This window comes from Phalacrocorax aristotelis, chromosome 2 (genome assembly GCF_949628215.1).
Source record: "Phalacrocorax aristotelis chromosome 2, bGulAri2.1, whole genome shotgun sequence".
NCBI lineage: Eukaryota > Metazoa > Chordata > Aves > Suliformes > Phalacrocoracidae > Phalacrocorax > Phalacrocorax aristotelis.
In genome coordinates this window covers 112,414,622-112,440,463 of record NC_134277.1, presented here as the reverse complement: position 1 = coordinate 112,440,463, position 25,842 = coordinate 112,414,622, and the positions used below count along the sequence as shown (strand labels likewise).

Here is a 25,842-nt window from a genome sequence, read left to right as displayed (position 1 = left end):
GGTGGCATGTATCACAGTAGCTGTGTGTTAGTTTGTAGCCACAGTGCTGGTTGACCCATTCTGAATTCCTCTAAAACTGTAGTTAGGAATTGTCAGGCACATGCAACCCATTGCTGTCTCTGGGAGCTTTTACTGTTGTTCTTACAGTGTATTATGCACGTGCGGTTCCCATATCGTTAATGTCAATGTGAAATTAGATTTTCCACTGTGGCTTATCATGTCACTGCAGTTCTTTTGTTTTTGTGGAGGTTTGAATTGCATTGGTATTTTTGCTCTTGAGTCCTGGATGCTGAAGTGAGATATCCCAAGTGAAAAGTATGGAGTCACTTTTAGTGATCATTCACCCATTTGACTAAATAAGCGCTCAAGTCAGTCTTGTAGGCCTTATTGGAAACCATTGCTCCTTGTGCCCTGTTAGTACTGAAGCCTCGGCAATGTTGCACATCATTCTTTCTATGCTTTAGCCATGTCATATGCTTTATATATTTTATGGTTCTTGAGAATCAGTTGCTTTTCTTTCATACATATTTGAATAACAATGTATTTTTACATAGCTCACATGTATTTTTACATGGCTCACAAGAGCTCTAAACTGGTGGCCATGATGTAAGTACATGTTCATTGTGCTGTATAGGGATGTACTGAATTATCAACTGAGAAGGGACACAACAGCATTCTGCATGTTTCATTTATAGTTATCAAATATAAATATAATACGATCTATTTGGCAGTAAAAGTAGATCCTGCCTGCAGTATTGGATTGGAATGCTGCACTGAAAATATTGAATAGCCTTCAGGATTAACCTCCTACAAATAGGATGAGATGCAAAGTTTGCACTTTATGAGCTAATAACAAGGATGCATGTTGTAAGAGAGAGGCTCATTTTTGGAAATAACAGAGGAGAAGAAAGAGTGTATTGACGGCTTGTGGTATGACTGTGAACCATCAAAACATGGCATGACCGTGAAATAGGCAAATAGACTGTACGCAGCAGGTGGGGTTTCCAGGAAAGCTGACAAGCTGTAAATGCCCTTGTACAAGACACTGACAGGACCTCATGTGAACTTCTGTGCCTAGATCTACCAAGAAATACTAATTTACTAGCACCACAGCAACACAACGTTATGGCATAAATGATCAAGGAATTGGCAAACCTGCATTACACATGGAGGGACCGAGAGAACTAGACTTGTTTCAGCTAGCCAATTAAGGCCAAGAGAAGACATGGTTGTTTTCTAAACACGCATCAGAGGAATAAACTCCAGAGAGGAAAAAGCACAATTTCAGTTCAGAGAGCATGTAAATAGACAGCTCAAATATAAAGTCCCTACCCAGTGGTGAATTGAAGCTCTGAAACAGGCACAGATACGAATGTCAGGAAGGTGATGCTAGATAAATTTGTAGAAATGATTATGAAATGCGGTGCTGTGTGAGAGTTAGTCACACGGCACTGTGGTGCCAAAAGTCCCTTTTCAGTTTTCAGTACATGACAACCCCCAAAAAAAGCACAAGCTTTTGTCAAGATGCTCACACAGACTAGGGTTTTATTCATAAGGAAGCCAGAAGTCAGCAGGGTTTTTCTCATAATTTAGGTTACAACACAGAAGTAACCTCTACCATTTTAATTGCCTTTTCCATAGATTCGACAATGGTGCATTTTCATACTGCCATTGACCTGAGGATTTTTTCTTCCAGTATTGTGTTTTCTGAGCAAGTTTATACGAGCTCTTTATTCACTAGCAAATACTAAATGGCTGCATTAAAAAAGATTCTGCTACTAGTACATAAATGTATGGCAGGAGGACTGTGGTTTCCAGGACAAAGTAATTTGGGGGAATTCCTAACTCTTGGTAAAAGTAATATTTGATTGACCCATTCTGTATGTACTAAAGTATTTTGATCATGCATTGCAAGCAAACAAGTGAACGCTTTTATTTCATATTAAGTAGTACTGAAGGAGACAAAAGAACAAAGAGGAATGCTACATGGAAGGAAGAAGAAAAGCTAGAGATGTGCTCTGAGTAAAACACTGTCATTTCCCATACCGGATGCTAAAAGTATTCATTTTACTGAACATAAACATGAAAACTTTCTTTCTGTTACACTGTTCATTTAAGTAGGAAAGGAAATCGCTGGCATTTACAACAAGCATCATGACTCTAAAGCATTGCTAAGTAAAAGCTAATCTGCTCAACTGGATTACATTAAATGACATAAAGAAACATTAGAGTCACTTACTGGGCTCTACAACTGAAAGCAGCAGCTCTTTAGTCAGGAGCAGTATAAATACCTCAGCCTAAAAGTCTCAGAGAGCGGTAGGATAGATATCTAAGGCATTATAAAAACGTTGAATTTAGGGAGAAATTACCATGGGGAAATCAGATGAGGGCGAATGAATTAACCGTATTCTTACATCTAGAGTTGAAGCTGTTTTCAAGATTAGTCTCACAGGGCAGTAGAAGCACAAGGCCAAAATCTCATCTGTATTTAACAGTTGTGCTAATCCTGAATGTGCAGAATCTTTTATCTACGGCCAGATTTCCTGTGGGAAGAGCTGTACAATGTCATGCTGCCAAGGTTTCTATGCCACCTAATCCTACCAGAGTTGTTCCCAGTGCAGGGAGGAGGAAGAGTTATACCTTCACTGACAGAAGGTCAGCCTTGTATTTATCCACCAAAGTCCTGAGAAACTGGGGACAATGCCACAAAAACTGACTCTCTTTCTGTATCTGCCTGGATCATTCTGCACTGCTGATTAGAGGGCCCTGCAGAGCCTTTTTGTAGAGAAGAAAGGATGAAAATGAACACAGACAGTAATCTCCCTTTCCAAATTGCTGGACCAGGACCCACTGCATTTAAGTTGTGGAAAGAGACGATAGCATTGAGAGACGATAATTTTGTTGTGGTTATTTTTGCTGTGGTCCCGCTCTCCCACAGCAGAGTAGGCAGGAGAAAATGTGTCTGTGCCTTGGGATGCTTAAGTGATAACACTAGGCTTTTCAGTTGCAACTGAAGCACAGGCACGTCCTGCTTCCCACCAAGTGTCCCCTGAAAGCATCTGGCAGAAGGAGAAAATGGACAAATGAGACAACATCTCAGACGACTGCAGCAGATCTGTTTGAGCTAGTCTCTCCGTGCTCGATGTTGTATCCCCTGGCTGAATCGATTATAAACTTCGTATCCTCTGTGAGTGCTTTAATGAGCAATAAACAGTTTTCAAGCTTTGAATCAAAAAACCTGTTGAGATTGGCTTGTGTATTCATTCAGCTGCCTCAGCAAACATTTTTCTTTCTGTGCTGTGCACAAACCAGCGGGTTGCAGAGCATCCTGGAAAAAGGGAGAAAATAAGCATTCTCCCTCTCCTTATAAACCACTTACTCCAATACATCTATTTGCTTAATTCCCCAGCCCAATTCAGTAGTGAGTTTCCAGTGCACAGCTTTGTAGAATATAGAAAGATCTCATTCTTTTAGTGTTGACATTGTGTCATTACTCTATTAGCTGATCTGCTCTAAATACTACTTCCATTTCTATGTAATATTCAGGCTCCTTGATGAATTTGCAGGTGCATATTATTTTGCATTCATAAATAAGAGCTGTGCAACTCGCCATTGTTACACACACGTGAACGTTGCTACATTTGCAGACTGTCCACACCTCATGGACACTCTCCAGGGCATAGTCACAGCATTGCAGGAGTTATGGTTTACTAGAAAATATTGAAGTAGAATATTACTTACTTGTAATCAGTTTTTCTTAGTAGAATTGATTTTTTTTTTTAATCTGTAAACCCCAAAGGTATTTCAGTGTGTGTGCGGATCTTTATGCTGCGATTTTAAATCTCTAAGCTGTATGTTTGGTTTTCTTACCTCTTGCAAACTGTGCACCCCTAGGAATTTGCAGAGAACAGAATGAAAACCACTGCGCTAGGATGCAACATCTTATATAATAAACATAAACTGGGAGTTGAGTACAGGAGAATGAGCAACAGTGTATCTCATCATTTATGTGCATATTTAGACCTGAAGAAATCTTCCTGTTCTTTAAGAACATCACATTATTTCTCAAAGTTTTTTTTTTTGTGTGTTCTTACAATTTATGTCTGTGTAGTCACTGATCTTCTTCAGGGCTATTGAGGAAGCAACCTGTGGTTTGCAAGTGGCCCTGGATTTCTTTGAAAGCAGAAATGAGTCAGGCAGGCTCTTGCACAAGGACTGCCTCTTTTTCTGTTACTCTGTTCCTTTTAATTCCAGTACAGTATTTTATCATATTATATCCAGCAACTCTGAACATTGTAGAACGATAACAGCATAGTATAGTATTTCTTAAAAAAATAATTGAATGGTAAAATTTTTTAGTGGAAATGACATAACTCATTCATCCCATGTAGATTTAAAGAACTAGTAATGGCCCTGTTAGGTGGGAATCAGCCTTCCTGTTTTCTTGGGAATCCAAGCGAACTGGTCATTTAGACCTTGCTATATTGATTGTCTACCTACCTTGTGAAATCTGGGTAATAGCATTGTGTCATATTCTGTAATAAGAAAAATAACTAGTTTGTTCGTTTTTTGCACCCTGGCTTACGTAGCAGGAAGGAACCAGGTGGAATCTGATGGTTCAGGTCCCGTCAATGAATTTGCTGGAGCTGAAAGTGTGTTGTAATGAATTTTTCCTTTCTAGTCAGAAGGAGACCTACAGTTTGCAAGCAGTAGTGAGCTTTCTTTGAACATCAGAGAGTGAACTTTCAGAAATGCTACTACTGATTCTGATGAGTTGCGTGATCTCACAGGTTGTGTCATGTTGGTTTGCATGTGTTCAGACTCCGGGAATTTCCTTTTGTTTCTTCCTTGTTGATCTGTACTTCAGTACCATTGTGCATCAGTATTTTCTTTCTCTGTGACAGATTGAAAAGACAGGATCAGTCAGCTCTGCCATGGGTTTCAGTCTTATTTCCTTCAGATCCCCTCTAACTTGGTTAGTTTTTAGACCAAATTATTTTAGACAGTTTGCTTTCTTTGGTTTCTTTTAATCTGTGATAAGACCTTACTCCTTTTTCCATGCTTTCCAGTTGTTTTATAAATTGGCCTTGGCAACCTGAAAACTGGTGAGTTAAATGGTGTAATATTGGCTTATAAAAGCACCTCTCTTCCTGTACCAAGATATTTTTATGTCATATTTATGAACTTATCATTTTTCTGTGTTCTTTTTAAAAGAAAATTAAGCAAAGAACATAAAGCTGATTAAGAAGCTTTGAAATGGTTTTGGATTGTTCCAAGCATGAAAGTAAATTCATTGAAAGTATGTTTTCTGGCTTGGTACCAAAATATATTGCCGCAGTTTCAGCAAAGTTCGTTGAAATAGAAAGCAGTGTTGTTAGAACAACACTTCTTCACACAATGAAAATCTTATTGTATGATATAATGGCATATTTTAGCCTGCAATAATAGGTAAGATTGCTCAGTTCTTATGATTCACTACTATGTATAGGATTTCAAGGTCATATTATTTGATTTGGACTAACTTTGGCTCACAGTTGTGCTTGCTTACAGTCTGGTCACGTTCTGTTAAGTCTTTGGTAATTCGTCTGACTCCACACTCAGGTAAATTGTACAGATAAACAGAAATGTATTTATTAAGCCTTAAAATAATTTATATTCCACTGCTGGTATTTTTAAAAAAAAAATTCTTGGCTTTCTAAGATGGTAGGACCACATCTGCTACAGTTTGGTGCTGAGAAACTTCCAGTTGGATTGAAACAAAGACTTTTAGAATCAACTTCTAGTTCGTATCTATTTTTGTACCATATAAGGTGATCATTTTGCATACCGTGTGTGATATATAACCTTTAATTATAATTGCTGTGCCCTTGTGCTTGTTACAAATTTCTAATTACTAAATTACAGTGACATCAAAGAAAAAAATGCTCAGATAAAGAAATCTTTAAATTAGTTAAGTCAAAAAAATCAGCAGCAAATATCTTTCATCTTGACCTAATTTACTTGAAATTCTATGCCTGATGTGAAGATTAATAACAGGTGGCCTTTTAGGGAGCACTCGGCTTGAGTCTAATGTTCTAGTTGTTCTTTTATTATCCCAAACCTCTGTAACTAAAGGATTTTTTCACCCTGCCCTTTGTTCACAATATGGGACTGTAATTGAGTTCATATTTCTCACCCAACCTTTCAGCTGTAATTAATATTTTATTATATCAGATTTTATCACTAAATAGCCTAGCAGCAGGGTATTGAGCCACACACACTCTCCCACACACGCGTACACACACAAAAGCGATAGTGACTTATTGATGCCAAGCAAGTTCCATGTAATGAGTTATGGTTGGGAGAATACAAAATACATTCATGGTACCCAGCTAATATTCCAAAGCAATTTAGGACTGATCTTATCTTGATCAAACCAGGACAAAGAGAAATTAAAGTTACAAGAATGAAATACTCAAAGCTGTGTTATTATATCAAACGTGTGGCATCTAACAAAAATTGTCTGTGCAAGACCAGCTATTATCTGTTTTCATTATTATATTTTATGAGCAAGAACGGTTGAGGTCAGACGCTTTTTGTACTAAGAGTTACACACACTGTTCTCTAAGCTCTGCCAAGCACAAACACCTCCACAGCATGACAGATGTAAAAATCTGAGTATTTAAGTTGCTATGCTATTTGTTCTTTAAACTGGATTAAACCAAAATGCCTTCTTTTCAGTGCACTGCATACTGAGGGGTTTTTTGTTACTCTAAAATATTCTGATGGAAAGAAGGTGATTTTTTGAAAGATGGAGGCAGTCTTATCATATAAATAACTATAAGCAAGACTGGAGAGAAATGTTTCCTAAACCTAGATGACTTTGATGATCAGTGGTTTTTATTTAAAAAGCCTCCCACATAATTTGGGACTAACTGGCATTCCTGTTCCTGGCTGGATCTTACAGAACTCTCCCTCCCCTCTGCCTCGTTCTCTCTCTTTCCCCTTTTCCTCTGCATCCCTCTCTCTCCCCACCTCCCTCTGGCCCTCTTCCTCCTTCTCTTCTTCCCTCCCTGCATTGAATAGGTGATTGCTGGAAAAAAAAAAACGCAGGACGGGTCAGCAGCAGGAAAGTGTAGAAGCAGGTCTGTACTTGAAGTGGTTTGTTAATTCTTTGATATCAGCAGAAATAGCCTCTTGAAACTTATCTCTGCAACATTTTTTTATTATTATTTTTATTTGTTTGTACACAGCAAAGTCACCCAGTTAATGTGTAGGCCCATCTTCCCCAAGGCAGAGCTCTTGTAGAGATGGAGAGCAGCTAAGCCTCTTCAGAGGGCCAGGAGAGGAATTACAGCATGTTTCTGCTTACTGAAAGCTGTAATATTACTGTGGTAGGAAGGATGGCCTAGAAGATACAGCACTGGGGCTCGATGCAGATGAGAGCACAGTTTTATTTCTGGTTTGGGTAAGAACAATCTGTGTAGCTTTCTGCAGATCAATATATCATGCTTTCTCCATTCCTATCTCTGAAATTAAAATAAATTGAAATAGCATTTTCCTCTCTAAAGGAAGAGGAAGAGTTATCTATGTATGGTTGTGAACAACTTGGCAATGTTGAGGAGTGTCATAATAAGCAGCTGTATGTATAGCTAACTGTCTGGAGAGAATTTTTTTTTTTAGACTCACCTCTTCCATGATGCCCACCAGAAGATCTCAGACCTGGTTTTTGTTCATTTTAAAACCATGTGTGAGCAGACTACAAAGGAAGTAGAAGGCATCCCTATTTTATACTGCTCTGTAGCAAAGTCAGTCTCAAAGCCCTGGAGAATCTGAAGCCTTAGGTTAGTTCATTTTAGACCAGCATCATTTAAGTTAGTGATACTGCTGCTTGGGCTTTAAATTAAGAGCATAAAGCCTTGTGGAGTGAGATCAATAGTATCTGGTGTCTAGAGGGACGGAGCCCTTACACTCAGTAGGAATAAGACTTGTTCACTGGTAAAATGAGGAAAGGAAGTACTCCTTGGCTTATGTGTGCTATATAACATACCCAAGATAAGAATTAAACTTTCTGGAACATAACTAAGTTAAAGTTTACACCTGATTTTATCCTGGTTTCCTAAGAGAATAGGGCTTATATAGCATACTCTCTCACCTGTCTGTATGTTCCTTCCTTTCCTCATTAACATTGGACTTTTGGAAATTTTGAAGCACATATGAAATAGTTTAAATGTTGAATAAATAGTAAGTTTCTCCCACATTCTGGAATCTCTGGGTACAGAGGAAAGAGCCAGATTAACACCTATGTTGGAGGACAGGCTGTGTTACAGTATGAACTAGTTAGTTCATTTCATTTGGTCCAGAGCTACAATTCACATACCAGCCATCCCATATGTAGCCCAGAAGCAGCCACAGCATGTGTTGCCTCTTTTCCAGCCAATATTTGGGAGATACTAAAAGGAGCTGAGCATATTGAGGGTGGGAGCTGGGTACCACAGATGACGTGTGGAATATAAATGGGACATCGGTATGTTCGTAGGTACACATTCTGAACTTCTCGCTGTAAAACTTGTAGCGTCTTAGTCTATTTATAAGGCTTTGAAGCATCTTCTGATTCAAATGGCATTTAAAGGACCCAGTACTGGATCAATGTAAATGGGATGTTGTTGTCCCATATACATGAAAGAGATATCAGCAGGGAAGTTTTATGTTTGCCAAAAATATAATGGTATTAGAAAGGCTATCAGCTTATGTATATCAGAGCTATTTATGGAAGAAGCCAAGTATCAGTTGGTAGAACAGTTCAAAAAAATCAGTAGATCATTGTGAGCGTAAAAAGACCTTGTAGCAGTCATTCCTGGATAAACAATTCCTGCCCCCCGATCTTATAAAAGTACATTATGCTATTTCATAACTATATTATGAAATAGAATAATTTTATAAATACATGCAATATGTTTGTAAAAGGTCTTTGATTTTACAAGCATATTGCATGTAATTTATAAAGAGTAGCTGACTGTAAGTTGTTACAAAATGCTTTTTAAAAGTATACCTGTATTAGATAGACTTCATTTTTATCTTTCCTCCTACTTTTTCTTTCACTTATTTATCAAAGCTGATGGTACATCTCAACCTGTTTTCAGTATATTATCTGTTCTTTTATTTTCCTTTTATTTTCTTCCTCTCTCCTTCTCTCCATTCTTAACCCTGTGTAGGCTTTTGTGTTATATGTTTCAATCTTTTTCTGGTTTTGTTTGCTCAGTTTTTCTTTCTCTTTTCACAGGCACACTTATTTATCTGCAAACTGAAACTATTTAAATGTGTCCTTACAGTCTCTTCATTTTAAACATCTATTTCCCTACCAAAAAAAACCCAAAACACTTCCAAATCTCTGGGGCCCTCCTTAGCTTGTCACTTGCAGTCTATATTTAGCACCTCAAGCTGTGCCAGGGGAAGTTTAGGTTGGATATTAGGAAAAACTTCTTCACTGAGAGGGTTGTCAGGCATTGGAACAGGCTGCCCAGGGAGGTGGTTGAGTCGCCATCCCTGGAGGTGTTTAAAAGAAGGGTAGATGAGGTGCTTGAGGATATGGTTTCGTGGTGGGCTTGGCAGTGACAGGTTAGCAGTTGGACTCGATGATCTTAAGGGTCTTTTCCAACCTTAACGATTCTATGATTCTATGATCTCGTTACAGTATGGATACAGTAACGATACAGTATGGAGCACATTAGTGGAGATCTGTAATCAAAGATGTCTTTTGCTTGTCCAGCAAATACACAGTTTCTGAGAGGATTTACGAATATAGAGCCAAATGTTCTCCTGCCTTGTATTACTTACACCTATAGAAAATTACTTTGAAGTCAGTGTGAAACAGTACCATTATAAGTAGTTTTAATTTTGTTTTCATTTTGCACTCACTTTATTCAGTGCAGGACTACAGAACATTACAAAATCTGTATATTTTCTTGACATTTGTGAGTTTAAAGAAAAAGCAGCCAAATACATGAATTCAGATTAAGTACGGAGTGCACAAGCCACAGAGAGCTTGTAAGTGGTTCAGAAAAAGTATGTTCTGATCATAGGTTTTTTTGTGGCCTGCAATATTGTAGAACTTTTTTTTTTCCAGCAGAAGAAATAATAATGAAAAACTTTACCTTCAAAATTACAAAGGGACGTATATGCTTATCTTTATAGAAAATAAAAAGCTAAAATTATGTGGGACGTATATGCTTATCTTTATAGAAAATAAAAAGCTAAAATTATGTGGTTATTTCTAAGTATGGAGAGTTGCTAACACATTGTCCCTCATCAAACTGGTTGTATCAGTGTAGCGTAGGAGTCAGTCCTTTGGAGAGTTGGGGTGGGGAAATTTTATTTCAGGATTAAGGAATTTCAGGTGTAGAAATGTATGTAACAGTTGTGGAGACATAGTTGTGTCTTTGTCACCCTGTTTGTTGTAATTCTGACAGTCTCTTATGCTTGTATACCAGTGTGGTAGTATCACTCCCAAGTCCTAGTTGGGCACCAGTATTTAAATAATTAGAAATAATTAACTATGGGGCTGTATACCCAGGGAGAAAAAAAAAATCATCAATATTTATCAAGGGTTTGGGAGGTTGGGAGGGTTAAGAGAACAGTTTTGATTCCTTTGCCAGTCAGCAAATCTCAATTAACAGCAGAGCAGTCTCTCATGCTACAGTTATTGCTGGCATTATATCTGCCACTTATATATGTGTTGAACAAATGGTTCTTATCAATTTTAATACACTGTTTCAGTAGTAAACTAAAACTTGCTTCGAATAACGGTAGGTTAGCATATGTATTGAATTTATTGATTTTTGCAAAGGATGGACTGGACAAAGTTAAAACTGCAGTCCATCAGCACGCTATATGTTGTAAAACAGAACACAGATTATCCATTACCGCTTCCGTGTTGGCAATCTTTTATTATCCTGCTAAACAGAAGTATTACAAACTGAAATCCTTAAAAGGCTACTTTTTTTTCTCTCTCCTTTTGTCTCTGATTTATTTACTAATGGAACAAAGCTGCATTTTGAGTCATCATTTATGATAACTGAATCTAAAAGCAGAAACATTTCACAAACATTTTGTGAATGGTACGATTGCCTGCAATTACAAGGCTGAAGATCTACTGGACATTCTTTGCCCCCACATAGTGAGCTTAGATTCTCTAAACTGGTGAATCCATATACTAGGAGGAAATAAGACAAAAAATTAAATACACTGTGTCATCAGGACTAGGTGACACCTGTCTGGCCACTGGAAGGTAGAATGAACATATGTCATTGTCTCCTTTTCCTTTCTTGCAGATTTTCTTCTAAGAATTTTTGGAGCCCAGGCTCTGATGTTTCTCTTAAATCCTAGAGAGTCTAAACTCGCAAAAGAGAAGTTTATCAGTTCTTCTGCATTTGGAAAAAGCATTTAAATCCATGAAGAACTTACGGTGGCCATTGCTTTACCACTTTCAGAGCCCATCTGGCTCTTCTGCAGTTAAGATACTATGTAGCAAATGTTTTCCTTCTCAAGGGAGTTGAACGCGTTCTCATCCTCCCCTGGTGACTGTCCTTGGAGGAAAGAACAAGCAAAATACCTTTAACTTCCAGTGGCATAATGCTCCCTGTGTGAGAACTGTTGGGTTTTCCTCTGTAAATCCATAGGAATGCTACGGAAAGGCTTGGCTGGATGTATTTTTCCCAGAAAATCCCTTTTGTAAATACTGGCTTTTAAGTCTTTGAGACTGTCCATACAAAAGAGTTGGGCAGTCACAAAGTAGCTTAGGAGTTTTACATTAAAAACCAGATACCGTCCCCGATGGACTTGGGTCTGTGAAGATAAAGCTTATTACAACACCTGAGAGTTTACATTTGGCAGTGTCTCTAGGGGCTGAACCTAAGCTGTCTTATCTCCTCCTTTACAGCTGTTTAGGTATTTCTGCTTTGATTGATCTGAGAAATAGGGCTCCTTGCATGACAATGGAGGTGCTGTATAATATTGGTCCCTCTTGTGTTCACTCCGGGTCTGATTCTGAAAGATTTGCGACTTTCTCCAATTTGACTTTTTCCACAGGCCGGAAATTTCAGGTGCCAGTATTAGTGTTTCCTGAGAATGAAGACAGACCCTGCCTTGGGGAATCTAACCAGACTTACCTCTTGACTTGCAAAGCCAGAAAATAAAGCCAGGTGTGGAAGTAGAATCATTCCATTCAAGTTTCGACAAGCTGCTAGCACAAAGTATTTTCTTTTCTTAGTCCCTTTCCTACACTTTGGAAGCACCACCTGTCCTGCAGACTTAGAAACCTGCCAAAGACTGTGGAACTTTTGATTGCATAAAACCTCCTGATTTAAAGTAAAGCCGCAAACAAAAAGTTATGGGGATTTAAGACTCCTTTCACTCAGAAAAAGAAAAGGAATTGCACCTTTAACACTGGTCTGTCAAGCACTTAAATATGAACAATTGCAAGAATTTTGATTGCTTCTGTGTCACCAGTATTATTTGCAACATTGCCTACTTCACCTTCTTTTTCCCCTTTATGAATTAGATCTTAGTATTTTACTTTAAGAATACTTGTGTCATTGTTGGCATTGTACAGCAGCCTTTATTTGGAGGTTTTGTTTGGTCCGTTTGTTTTTCTTTACTGTAAGTTCTGTATTTTAATATCTGAACTTCACGAAAGGAGTTTTTTTAAAGCTTCTTAATTTTTTTTCTCATTTTAGAAACTATAGCAGGCAAGGCTGTATTTTGCTTAAAGCCCAGAAAATACCTGATCTCCCAAATTACATGTTCCTGAAATAGAGGAGGCTACCTTGAAGAGGCTTCTCTATCATTAGTAGGTGTAGTCATTTGTTGTTTTGCTAATCAAAAACTCCCTGGTCTTACCTCTGCTCCATAAACTCCAAGTTTATGGAGGCTTTGATATAATCTCTAACCCACATGTAACAATGCCAGTTCTCTCTCGGGGAGGGGAGGGGGAGGCAAAAGAAAAAGGAAAAGAAAAAAATATTCCAAACTCATAGAGATTGCTTCATTTCTAATGCTTGGACAAGAAAAGTCACCACTCCCAAATAAACTCTGTGTTCTTTCAGTCTGCCTTTGTCCTGAGACTGTACCCTCCCTAGGAACAATTTTTACTGCACCCTGTTCTTTTCCACCTGTAAACGCTGATCTTGAATATAGCAATGGTCTCTGTTTGATGTGCAGACAAAACACAGTTGCACAGTGTCTGCTTCCCCCTTTGACAAAATGTGTGAAATTCTACGGTAGTCACAGGGACAGGACTACTGTTCAGCTGGTTCTCTGGCTTCACATCTGTACTGAAAGTGACTGCACATGGAGTATATTTTGTTCAGTATATATTATATGTTGCTAAAACTCCTGACCCACTGGCAAAGCCTATGTAGCTATGATGGTGAGACACCTAATAAATTGGGGACTATCATTATCACCTTTGTTTCATGCCACCTATAATAAACACACAGACTCATGCTCAGTAGGAGGAGAGTTAGTGGCAATTTTTTGTAGCCGCCTTCTCTTTGCCTGCTAACTGTAAATTATTAATTCCTGTCCTTTAAAGAGTAATTTTCCTCTTCCATTTCAAGATATGGCTTGCATATAATTTCTAGTACTGTAAAACTGTAAGTTATAGGATGAATTACAAGAATTTAGTGCAATATAAGGGCAGGAAAAAATAGATTAAAATCTCTAATGTTAAACCGTATAGATAGGTTATGAACATGTCAGACAACTGATGACAGACTTGAAGAGGAAGTTATGTTGCAGATTATATTAAAACGTTGTCCAAAGATTGTCTTCATTTCAAGAAGCAGTGTTAAAAAATAAACTTGTTACATAACGTATGATGAGCAAAGATGTATGAAGCTTTGGATGCAAAACATGAATGAAACAGCTGCTACTTTTAAAAAGTGCTTGTGACTTAAATGGCAGTACAATTCAGTTTCTACAAAAGTATTGGTGTAATTGTGGGGACCCTATAGACTGTTATGATTTGAGCAATCAAGTTTTACATGGACATAAAACTGAGAAAACAAGGTGGGTTTGGGGTTTCTTAATTTTGCCATCTATTGGAACTTTGGTGTTTTAGCAGAAGAATGCAGTGAAGTGATTCTAGCATATAGATAAAGTAGGGCAATGGGAATGAGTAGCTGAAATAATCGTCAATGTGTAGATTAAAGGTTCTTCTATTGTTTGAGTCTGTTAGCATTAAAAAACAGCAAGCATGCAAGCCAAGATACAGAAATAGATCTATAAAAACTACCAGTTATGTGTGTTTATACTAAAGCATGAGACTAAGAAGAGACTTACTACAGTGAACAGAAAACTTCAAATTAGGCTTGAAAGCATCACCATAACAGTCTGCAAAGATAGCCCAGCAGTTTACACAGCTGATCAGGGCACTGTTAGTGGAGCTTAACAGCTTTGCAGGCTTTGTACATTTCCGGGGGGGGGGGGGGGGGGGGCAACCAACAAAAAACCCACAAAACAAAACAAAAACAAACTGTTTTTTCAAGGATAATAAAAAAGAAGGTCTTGAAGAGATTTTACTTTGAATAGTTGAAACAGGCCAGAGGGAATAAGAAACTTTTCTGTTCTCATTTTACAGCTGGAGAACTGAGGCAGTTGTATTAAGACTAGTAAATAAATTCAGATGATCTTAGTCTAGATTCAGGTCCACAGGCCATCTTTCTTCTGTAAAACGAATTTATAGAAATTCTTTATGGCTTCAGTTAGCTGAAGCATCAAGACTGTTTAAGACAGAAGAAATACAGCTGGCATTTCAATAATGAAATAATCAAGCTTGTTTTCCCTTTGATTTTCATTTGGAACCATTTTGGTGGAGGTGTAATTATAAATTCATAAGTTTCAATTGATAAATACCTAGATTGTACATGTTAAGGACTTCTGTATTAAGAATCCTATAGTCCATGCTTGTATCCAATTGGCCTTTCTTGGAAAATTATTTTGTCACTTTGAATGAGACTTTGATTAATTAAAATTTTATTTACTGCATTCCAGTATTGTGGAATAATGTCCTGATTCAGCAAATTACTAAAACACATCATTTCATGTACTTAAGAATAGATACACACTTAAGTCTTCTTTTGAATTGTTTTAATTATTTGGTTCATTTGTCTAAATATTCTTAGCATCTTTGATTACTGTGTTAACATGTTTTCTTCTTTCATGTCTCTTTTCAACTCTGTCCAAAAAAGATTGGTATATTAGGCAGACATTGACAGACCATTTTAATGTAAGCAACACAATTTCAGTAAATATCGGAGAACCCTGGTATGTCTAATTTCTTACCAAAATTACCGTCCTTACTATGTTCAGATCTGTATCTCTGCATAATCATTTAAATTTGGAACTGTTTTGGAGTGGTTAAAAAAAAAGGTAGCTGAAAAACTACATCCAATTTTTCTTTTCCCAGACACCTTTTTTAATCCCCAAATTTGAAATACTTCAATCTTATGTTAAAAATAACTTCCATGTGTTCGTTTCTTGATACAACAGTAAGTTTCAGTCTGTATAAAAGTAGATTTTGTGTTCAATTTCCAAGGCATTGGAATGCTATAGTAGAACTGCGTACCGCGAATGTAACTTTAATCACATTTCTTTCCTTCAGAAAGATCAGTCTAAGTTCTACCAATAGTTGATATGCTTTCAGCACCTTTCACTGTAGTGTAGATTTAATCTTTTGGGTTACAGGTAGGAAGACTTCATTGTCTGAAATGTAGAGGTGTGGAAAAGGAATAATGCAACTTCAAACAAGCAGGAAATCTGACTAATACCTACAAGGAATAATAGAGTCCTGGTGCAGTGCTAGCTCAATTCACTAAGCTTGAACCCTTTTCAGAGTAGGCAATTCAGCTATTATGTATTAAAGAAAGCAATTTTAACAGTAAGAATTAGAGGAAGCTTTTGCATTATAATTGTAATTGGGGTAATTTTGTAAAATTCATTAGCAAGATGATCTCATTTGTACAAATGTAAAACATATCACTCATAAAGTTCTGTCAGGTTTGCATTGACCCAGGTGCTTATAATCTGTTAATTTACATCAGAGAAACAGCAGTGTGTGGAAATTGGGCAGCAGATAGGATTTAGTTATTTTTCATTAGCACTTGGACTTTGATAAAGGGGAACAGAAAAGAGCTGCTTGACCTTTCAGCGCTTAAATTATTAAAGAGCAAATAGATTTGAGGTCTAGATGCTTGCAAATCTAATTTGTCTTGTGGAGTAAGGATGAAAAGACATTTTGAGTTTGAAATTGCTCCAGTCAACTTAGTTCTTTCTTTAATGTATCTGAAGATGAATAGATGGCTGGCATTTAACATGTAATATACAAGGAGTAGTGCATGTAGTATAACTAACATGAATTTGCCAGAGGAAAAGGAGCATTTTAACGACAGATTTCTTCTAAAATATCTACAAACTTTAGCCTTTAATCATTGAGTGAAAAATAAAAAGAATCCTCATTTCAGCCAGCACTGAAACAGATCATATTAACTTGTCTGGACTGAGGTCCCTCTTATTCAGTCCTGCTGAAATAAAAAAAGGTAACAATACTGTCCTGAAGGTGACAGCCAAGTAACTTAGTTTACTATCCATCATGCTTCAGTGAAACTGAGGAATTCTTATCTTTGCTGCAGTATTGGGCAAGTGTATCCACCTTCACAGAATCACAGAATGGTACGGGTTGAAAGGGACCTCTGGAGATCTTCTCATCCTATCCCCCTGCTTGAGCAGGGACACCTAGAGCAGGGGGCACAGGAACGCGTCCAGGTGGGTTTTGAATGTCTTCAGGGAAGGAGACTCCACAGCCTCCCTGGGCAGCCTGTTCCGCTGCTCTGGCACCCTCACAGGAAAGAGGTTTTTCCTCATGTTCAGGTGGAACTTCCTGTGTTCCAACTTGTGCCCATTGCCCCTTGTCCTGTCGTTGGGCCCCATTGAAAAGAGTCTGGCCCCATCCTCTTGACACCCATCCTTTAGATATTTATAAGCATTGATAAGATCCCCCCTCAGTCTTCTCTTCTCCAGGCTGAACAAAGCCAGGTGTCTCAGCCTTTCCTGATAAGGGAGATGCTCCAGTCCCCCGATCATCTTTGTAGCTCTCTGCTGGACTTGCTCAAGCAGTTCCCTGTCCTTAAACTGGGGAGCCCAGAACTGGACGCAGTACTCCAAATGTGGCCTCAGTAGGGTGGAGCAGAGGGGGAGGATAACCTCCCTTGCCCTGCTGGCCAAGCACCTTTTAATACCCCCCAGGATACTGTTGACCTTCTTGGCCACAAGGGCACATTGCTGCCTCATGGTCAACCTGCTGTCCACCAGCACTCCCAGGTCCTTCTCAACAGAGCGTCTTTCCACAATGTCAACCCCCAACCTGTACATTTCACTAACTTGCAAGAATAGATGTTTATATCACCTTCTACTTTTTTTCCAATACTCCATTTAAATTCAAAAATGGTATTTATTGTAGATTCAGTGTAAATTAGTAGTTAGAGGAGGCAACACACTCTCTTCAAAGTAGCTTGGAATCCCAGTTCTAAGCAACTGTGCTTTGTTCTTGAAAATTAATGACTAAAATCATGTCAAATATTGATTTGGAAGAGAAAAAACAAGATTGTAATGTAGATATTTCATGGATAGTTTTTACACATCTGTTCTCATAGGATCAAAGAAAGGTTGCCGTGTATTGAGCTTCATTTACTACTCAGCATGGGATTAATCAACTAATGAAAACCTTTGTGCTAGATGTGTAGATTTTGTTGCAAAGACCTGTAAAGTGTACAGATAGTGGCCTTCAAGTGGACCCTCAAGACATTTGTCTCCCTGGCTATACCAACTGTATACATGGTTAGATTTCTGGTGGGTTCAGCATCAGATTAAAACATCTAAATTTAGGTGTCCACTTCCAGATGCCTACATGTGAGCTGAGTATTTAGTTATTATAGTCAGTGGTGCCTAGAAAGCAATTAAGCTGACCCAAAAGTAGACATCTCCTCACTGGTCAGGTCTTTAAGGTCTGTTGCCTGTACTGAGAAGCTCTCCAGTGAGTGTAATGGGAGTTTACAGATGTATAGACATCTTCATGAAGACACTTAAATATAAGGGTTTTAACATTAAACTAAATCTCCACCCCAGTGCAAATCTAAATCAGGCAGAAGAGGTATTATGTATTCTCAGTGTTAACTTTCTGGGCATTTTTTGTGAGCGTAAGAAGTGCAGCATCTCCTACTGGAGATGCTAGATCTTAAAAACATAGTGAACAGGGTCTGTTGCACATGACCAGTAGGTCTGGTGAAAAAACAGTAAGATGGCCAAGACAACTGGCGTTCTTCTGCCTCTTGGTGATGTTCAGCTATGAAAGCTCTGCAGAGCTGGCATCACATTGTTATAGAATCATGAAGTCATAGTATGGTTTGGGTTGGAAAAGACCTTTAAAGATCCATGTAGTCTAACCCCCTGCCATGGGCAGGGACATCTTCAACTAGATCTGGTTGCTCAAAGCCTTGTCCAACCTGGCCTTGAACAGTTCCACTGATGGGGCATCATTCAAGCACGCAGCATTATCTAAACATGCAAAGGCAGCTTGAGTGTAGAAGCAGTATGTTAGTCTGGTTGGGCACTGAATCAGTAAGGCTCCTGAGAGTGCAAGAGCTGGAGAGCTCTATGCCAGCGCTCACAGCAAGTTGAGTCTAGCAGAGCCCCAGCAGGTTCAGGAGGCCACTGGCTATGAGCTAGCTTGGTGACTGTACAAAGTCATCACTTTTATTTCTAAACCAGATTTGCCTTCACAAGGGGAATAGTGATAGCTGTACAGTTGTATGACTAAGCCAATAAGCCCTGTTGGGTCCAGACTGAGACCTGCAGAGGCCCAGCCCAAGTGTCCCTGTACTTTGGGCAGAGTCTTCCATAAATGTAATCACCTACCTACAGATGATGGAATGGGGAACAACATGTCAGAAGACTGTGTGGGTATTTAATCTTTCAGAAATATACCCTACTCAGGGACTGCTGGTTTTTATGAATTATCAACTTGAAAGATGATAAAATGTTATTAGCTGTAGATGATGTGGAAAAATGTGGACACATTGCTGCTTTAACATCAGTTACCTATACTGACTTGCTTACCAGGATTCAAGATTCCAGGAGACAAATAATGAATAAGGATCACTGGTCCCCAGTGAAGCAATAAGCCTGCCAGCCAGTCCTCTTTAGAGACCTGGACTTCCCACTTCACAGATTTGAAAGCACTGACTCAGGCTTTTACAGCAACTGTAAGGGTATAATGATTACACTGTTTGCATAACCAGCAGAAATCACAATTTCTTTGTTCCTGCTTGAATGTCCATAGCACCTTTACAGTGGAGAGGGATGGACTGTTCCCTGTAGGTCCCAGTACAGCAAAGAATGCAAGTGCAAACTGAATTGCTTTGCAGAATGCAGAAACACTTAAAAATATGGTTATCAGTTATCTCTAAGATGTGTAAAAGTGATTTGCTGAGTAAAAATAACTTCCATCAAAAAGTGTTTTATTCTTGCTCAGTAACAGTCAATATACCGCCGAAATTTTAACAGACTGTAATTTACTCTGTGTGCTTTCATAAATAGTTATAATGTCAACAGTAAAGCAAATACTATTCCCCATCTCTTTGTAATTTATTTCTTCATTTTTATCTTACTACTCATTCCATTTCATTTAGATAAGATAAACAGGTTAGAGAATGGAATCTATAGCTTTATACTTAGTTCTGTGAGCAAAATAATACCTAATTCTACATTTTAGCACTAATCAAGCAAGCTGCTTCTGTACAAGAATTCGAACAAGTCGTCTGTGCATTTGCTGTATGAAAAGCTGTGGTGTGTATGGCTAATTTTGTTTCTCCAAAACAAAATTAATTTGTTTGAAAGCATGAATCTATTCCACAAATTCATATACCTGACTATCAACATGATGTCTTCTTCCCATGTCCTTTGCATTTAGCAGTCCTTTTTTTTCCCATAAATACTGGTATGCTATTGTGGTTTCAGAATGAGTTGACTGCCCGAGTCTTAAAATAACCCATGTGTTTCTTTTGTTCTTTCCTTTCTACACTCTTAGTGTCTATCAAATAGTTGTTGAGGAAGAACGCCCACGGAGGACCAAAAAGACAACTGAAATCCTGAAGTGCTACCCAGTGCCCATTCATTTCCAGAATGCCTCGCTTTTGAATTCCCAGTACTACTTTGCTGCAGAGTTTCCAGCCAATGGTTTACAAGCTGCTCAGCCTTTTACTATTGGTGATAACAAAACCTACAGTGGTTTCTGGAACACTCCTCTTCTCCCTCATAAGAGCTACAGCATCTATTTTCAAGCTGCTAGCAGAGCCAATGGGGTAAGTCTTATGACAGGTGTGGTTTTATACAGTATTTGTGTGTAAATAGATGATTGGCACCAACTAGCAAGATGCCCAATTTAGTTGCTAATGAGAAAATGAAGTAACCGTGAAATTTAACACACCGAGCTTAAAAAATAACAGTTTTCCTAACACAATATTGCTTAATGATTAAAGGTTACAGGGAAGAGGAGGGGAAAACAACACATTTTGTCAATAGTGAGTAGGCAAAGTAGTGCGTTACCATTCTGTCTTATTATCTAAAAGCTGTCCAATGAGTGTGTTTGACTGGCTTTTTTTTCTTTCTTTTTTTTTTTTTAAATGTTTGTTTTCTTGCTTTGTAGAGGAGAGTGTTGTGATTTTTTGTGTTATGTTTAAGCCAAACTTGATTGTGGATTTTAGCACATCTGTCTTGGCCTGTCCAGTCTCATTACCTCAGTTTGTAACATCTTGAACTCCCATTATCTCATTTGGTTGCCTTGAATAAATTAAAAACCACTTTTTCCCCCCCTTTCTACAAACAGTAAAAGAAAAATAAGTAGACAGAACTGAAATGAAAACTGTGTAAAAAGGTCTTCACAGATCATGTTTCATCGGACTAATTCTTCCTGGAATTGTTTTTCATTTCGTGAACAGACCTACCCAGAGCCCTTCAATTCTTGATAAGCTTTGGCTGTCTGTGCTGACAGCCTGGAAATGTTTTCTGCCAGAAACCATAATGGTTCCTCTTTCACAGTGCACTGACAGTGCAGAAATGTGAAACACCATTGATTATTTTTTCTTTCTAAAATTGTCTAGTGCGATGCCTCGAACTATACTATCTGTTAGAAAAAGAAAAATCTCCCAAGGTCATTATGTTGCCCAAGGAAAAAAGCTGAACACCTGCCTGCACTCTTGTGGATACCCTTCACATATTTTCTACTTTTAGAGGAATCTTGAGATGTTTATATACCACACCCAAGCAGTGTTTGTCCATATTATGAAAGCACATTAGAGTTGCTTAATAAGCAGTTAAATACGTAATGAGGCACATTAAATGAACACTTCTGTGACATTTTATCAGTACTTCTAAGAATAGAGTCATGGATGACTTTCTTTGCTTAGAAACACAAGATGTGACCTTTTTCCTCTTTATTTGACACAGGAAACCAAAATCGACTGCGTCAGGGTAGCCACAAAAGGTATGTTCATATTATGTCATGTATTCTGTATTTCAGCTTGCTGACCTTTCCTTCACATGGTCTTTGCAAACTTCCAGAAGTGTTTATATTGCTAAGAGGCATCACTAAGCCTATTACAGAATTTTAAATGATCCATTGGCATTTCTAGCTGAGAATTAGGAAGTTTGTTTGTTTGTTTGTTTTTAAGAATAAATGTATTACACATTTTTTAGTTGTCTACTTGAACACAGCGTTTTTAAAATATATTCTGTGGGTTTTTATATGATCTCACAATAAATATTTTGGACTTCTCTGTATATAGTAGAGTTGTAAAATTGCCAATTGCAGATTGCATACTAGCTGCTTATACATCCGTAGTGAAAAATTACCCCTTACGCATAAGCAATTATCTTATCTTAATTGCTTTATAAGAGAAAAGTGGAGAAATCATGTTCTTCATTTTCATGGTACAGATCAGCTATATTTATTGGACTGTCAGCACATGATGCTACCAGTTGTGAGACAAGTTTGTATAACTGAGATAGTGCTAGCTATAGGTTTGATCCCCAAGCAGGGACAGATAAACATGCTGATGGTATATTTAACCTTGGAGGCTAGGATCTGTCTGTGATTATCTTTGTAGTATCACCTTTTTAGTACCTCTAGCTGGTGGCAACTTCAAAGCCTGAAGAAGAAGTGATGGGGTAGTAGTATGATTATTTGGAGAATGTAATAGGGGAAAAGGAAAGAAAGTACTGCTGTGAGTAGGAACAGGTAATACCACCTTGTGGTATTGGGCACCTGGTGAGAGTTTGAAACAAAAACTACTTCATCCCTGTACCACTGTCCCTTGCAAGAGATCATGCATGTCTCATAGTGACTATCCCTAATGTAACTGATTCCACCATGAATTCCTTTACACGCAGAGTTCACAATTCCACCACCGTCACTAAATCTAAATAGGATGGATGAGAATCTCATTACTTAAAAGGAACAGAAATGTTAGCATACAGTTGCCTCTGTTGAAAGGCTGGGTCCTTACTAATGTGACAAATACTTTTTTGTGGCTCTTTGAACTGGTTCCTGTTTCTTTTTTTTTTCCAAATGAAAGGAAGTAGTTTTCATTCTAATTTACTAACAGACTGCTTACTAAACCACAGAAAACTTTCAAATATCTAAACTAACACCCAATAAATATAGATGAGAGATTAATTCCAGATTCAAGTGGAATCCTGTGTTGTTTTCCAGTAGCTTCAGTGATACCTGGAGTGGACTACATTACCTCAGTAATCATAATAGGTGATTAGGGAAATGGATTTAAAATTATTTGAAGATATGTATTCCTAATCACTAATGGATGTTGAGCTGTTTCAGTTACCTGACTGACTGAAAAATCTTACACTCTCATTTGAGAAGCAAGGGCAACTTTATGGTTGGAATAGCTCCCATAGCAACAAGCAGTATTTGTTTTGCTAACCCATTTGGCAATGGAGATGTGAGAAATGCAGCTTTTATTTAAACAAATCTCCATACATTTCTGTTTTGAAAGCATGTTTCAGAACTCTTCGTAATGCCTTTGTGAAGCCTGTAAAATAATATGAGGGGTTGTTGTGAGAACTTTGAAACCAGAGGTGTCCTCAGTTGCATTCATAGTCCCTGGTGCAAAACTTTATTGCAGGGCTTCTGTAAAGCACTGATTTCCATGCTTATAAACTGAATGCCTGTATTATATTTTTAAACTATATTAATTTTTAACAGTAGAATGGAGACCATGATACAGTTTAATATGATATTAATAATTTTTTCCCTTTAGATCTAACAGGAGTATCTGAGGGAGAAACAGTCTTCCGTGCCCTCTTTGGGCTTCCCATATATGGACTAGAAAAAAATAGCAAAACTGCTTAACGTCTGTAGGTCAGAAGTCACCACATCTGCAGTGGGACAAGACAGAATTGTCCTCTCCCGTTCACCTTCCCTTCTGTCCACACACCCCTAAACAGCTTAGTACATCACTTACCTTGCCTGTACCCAAGGAAACAAAAGCTGCTATGACCGCTGTGCCTGATCTCTTACAGACATGCACCATTTTCTACTGCGTTTTGTGACTACAGTATAGCTACTAGATAGTAAGCTACTGAAACTCTATCACATGCTCGTTTTGTCCATCTATTTATTACAGTTGTTCTTACAAATAAGGTTGTGAACCCTCTCCAGTACATCTAGTTTTCATATACTAATGAAATTTTTGAAATGTTTGTATTCTGGGCTTCTGTCATCTTTAAAAGTTCAAGTTTGGTGGTTTTTAAAGCAAAAAGGAAATGTTCTAGGCCATTCATGTATAAAACTGGTACAATCTTCTTCTGAATTAAGGTCTGATCCTGAAAATACCTGCAGCTTTGTGTAGGCTATTGGAGTCAGTAGGCATACTCTAGAATTCAATATGTATGTGGGAAACTATATGCTTTTAGGCTCTTATCAAGCCAGTTGTGTACCTAATTTTGTGCACAAAGAATAATCTCACTGACTACATTGCAACTATTCTGTCTTAAAGTAGACGTGTATTTTACTGGATAAAGGCCTATTGCCATAAAGCATATCCTGTAAAACAAACATGAGAGTACAAACAACTGTCCGCTTGTTTCTTAAAACCTTCTGTAATTCCATTCCCGTGGAATTTGAGGATTGCACCAAGCACATTGGCAGCCCTTCCTGGGATCCAGGTCACCCATGGCAACCTCTTAGCTGCTCCCCTGAGCCCACTGAGCTTGGCCAAGCCACCTCGTTGTCTGTATTAAGGGTGTGTGGTTAGCCTGTTTGAAGTCTGCCCTCAGGACCGATATGGAAGTTCAGAACCTCACGTGAGCATAGCTGTAGCATTTGCTAGCTCTATTTCCTTTATTTCCTTTAATCATCCCAACTCCAGATAATCTAAAAGTTGTTGGTGCCCTTGAGACCTTTTTAAGATCATTGAGATTCTGTTGTACCACTGAGTTTTGCAGCATTCATTCCATGGCCTACTGTATACTTCTGTATGTTTTTAAAAAATAAAAACAAAGAAGTAAGTATATTGTGAAGATAGCGTTCTTGCCCCAGATCCAGCAGAACCCTTGAGTAGGTACTTCACTTTTCAGTCCAGTTATGTCAACAGGGGTAACGCACGTGCTTACTGTCAGGCATGTGCTTAAATGGCACACACTAAACTGTGTTGCTGGATCAGAGCCAAAGTGCACCAGCCAGCCTGTTATCACACTGATATCTAACTTCTTGTTAGAAAAGTACGGCCTGACTCTAGAGAAGTACAGCCTAACTCTGCTGGGTCAAATGCATGTGTAGGGTCAGTAGCTGGATAATAGCTTCTCATTCCATCAAGTATATCTTAAACAACCACAATTTGTAACATCTTAAAAAAAGCTCTTGTTTTATGACTATTACATTTTTACAAATGAAACCTATATTAAATGTGTTCTTTTAGAGATCATATAAAAATCCTGATTGCAATGATTGTAAATGTAATTTAGGATCAGAATACTGGGCCTTGTAGAGCTGAAAGTTCTCTTCCTGCTTACTGGTGGAGTCAAAGGGAACCTTTGCCACTGGCTTTGCTAGGAGAAGGATCAGACGGCATATTCTTGTGATGCAGAGTCTTCTGATCTTACTTGTCTGTAGAGAAAGGCTTCTAGGACCTCTGTGACTATTTGGTGTATATAAAAATGTGGAGACGGCAGGGTTTCAACTCCCATTATTTTTGACAAGATAATTAAACAAACAAACAAACAAAAACCAGGAAGAGATTTTTGTACCAGTGGTAATAAAAGTTTTCATATTTTGCTTGAAATATGGCTTTCATATACTTACTCCTTCTTCAAGCTAAATGACTGTAAAATCTCAGCAGGCAAAGTTGAAAACATTCCAAAATTCCTCCAAGTTTATTGATATCAACTTTGTGGTGTTTTGTGATTTATATTAAGACTATATTTCCTGATATGACTTACAACAATGTCTGGATAGAAGCATCTTGTTTATCTCCTAGGAATCCAGTTCTCAAGAGGGAGACATCATTGTTCTAATTTTGCAATATTGGAAGGCTTTCATTAATTATGAGAGAGAAAAGGATATTATAGTATTTTAAATCCAATAGCAACAGTACTCTAGCAGCTACCATCAACACTGCATTTCAGTGTTGCAGAGGGATATTTCAAAATATTATGCAGCAACAGTTTTGAGTTTAATTGTCTGCAGATGGTAGATGATCTATTTTCCTCACTCGTTGCCACATTTCTAATAGCACC

General features: G+C 38.1%; 1 protein-coding gene across 9 annotated transcripts in view; it reads left to right on the top strand.

Annotated features, from left to right (window-relative positions):
* The window catches only part of PTPRM (protein tyrosine phosphatase receptor type M), a 495,513-nt gene that overhangs the window by 291,071 nt on the left and 178,600 nt on the right, over positions 1-25,842 (top strand). For all 9 annotated transcript variants that reach the window (XM_075084712.1, XM_075084711.1, XM_075084710.1 and 6 more), the window contains exons 12-13: positions 20,120-20,393; positions 21,538-21,574. In XM_075084712.1, coding sequence (XP_074940813.1) covers positions 20,120-20,393; positions 21,538-21,574 — 311 coding nt within the window. The remainder of the gene's footprint in view (positions 1-20,119; positions 20,394-21,537; positions 21,575-25,842) is intronic.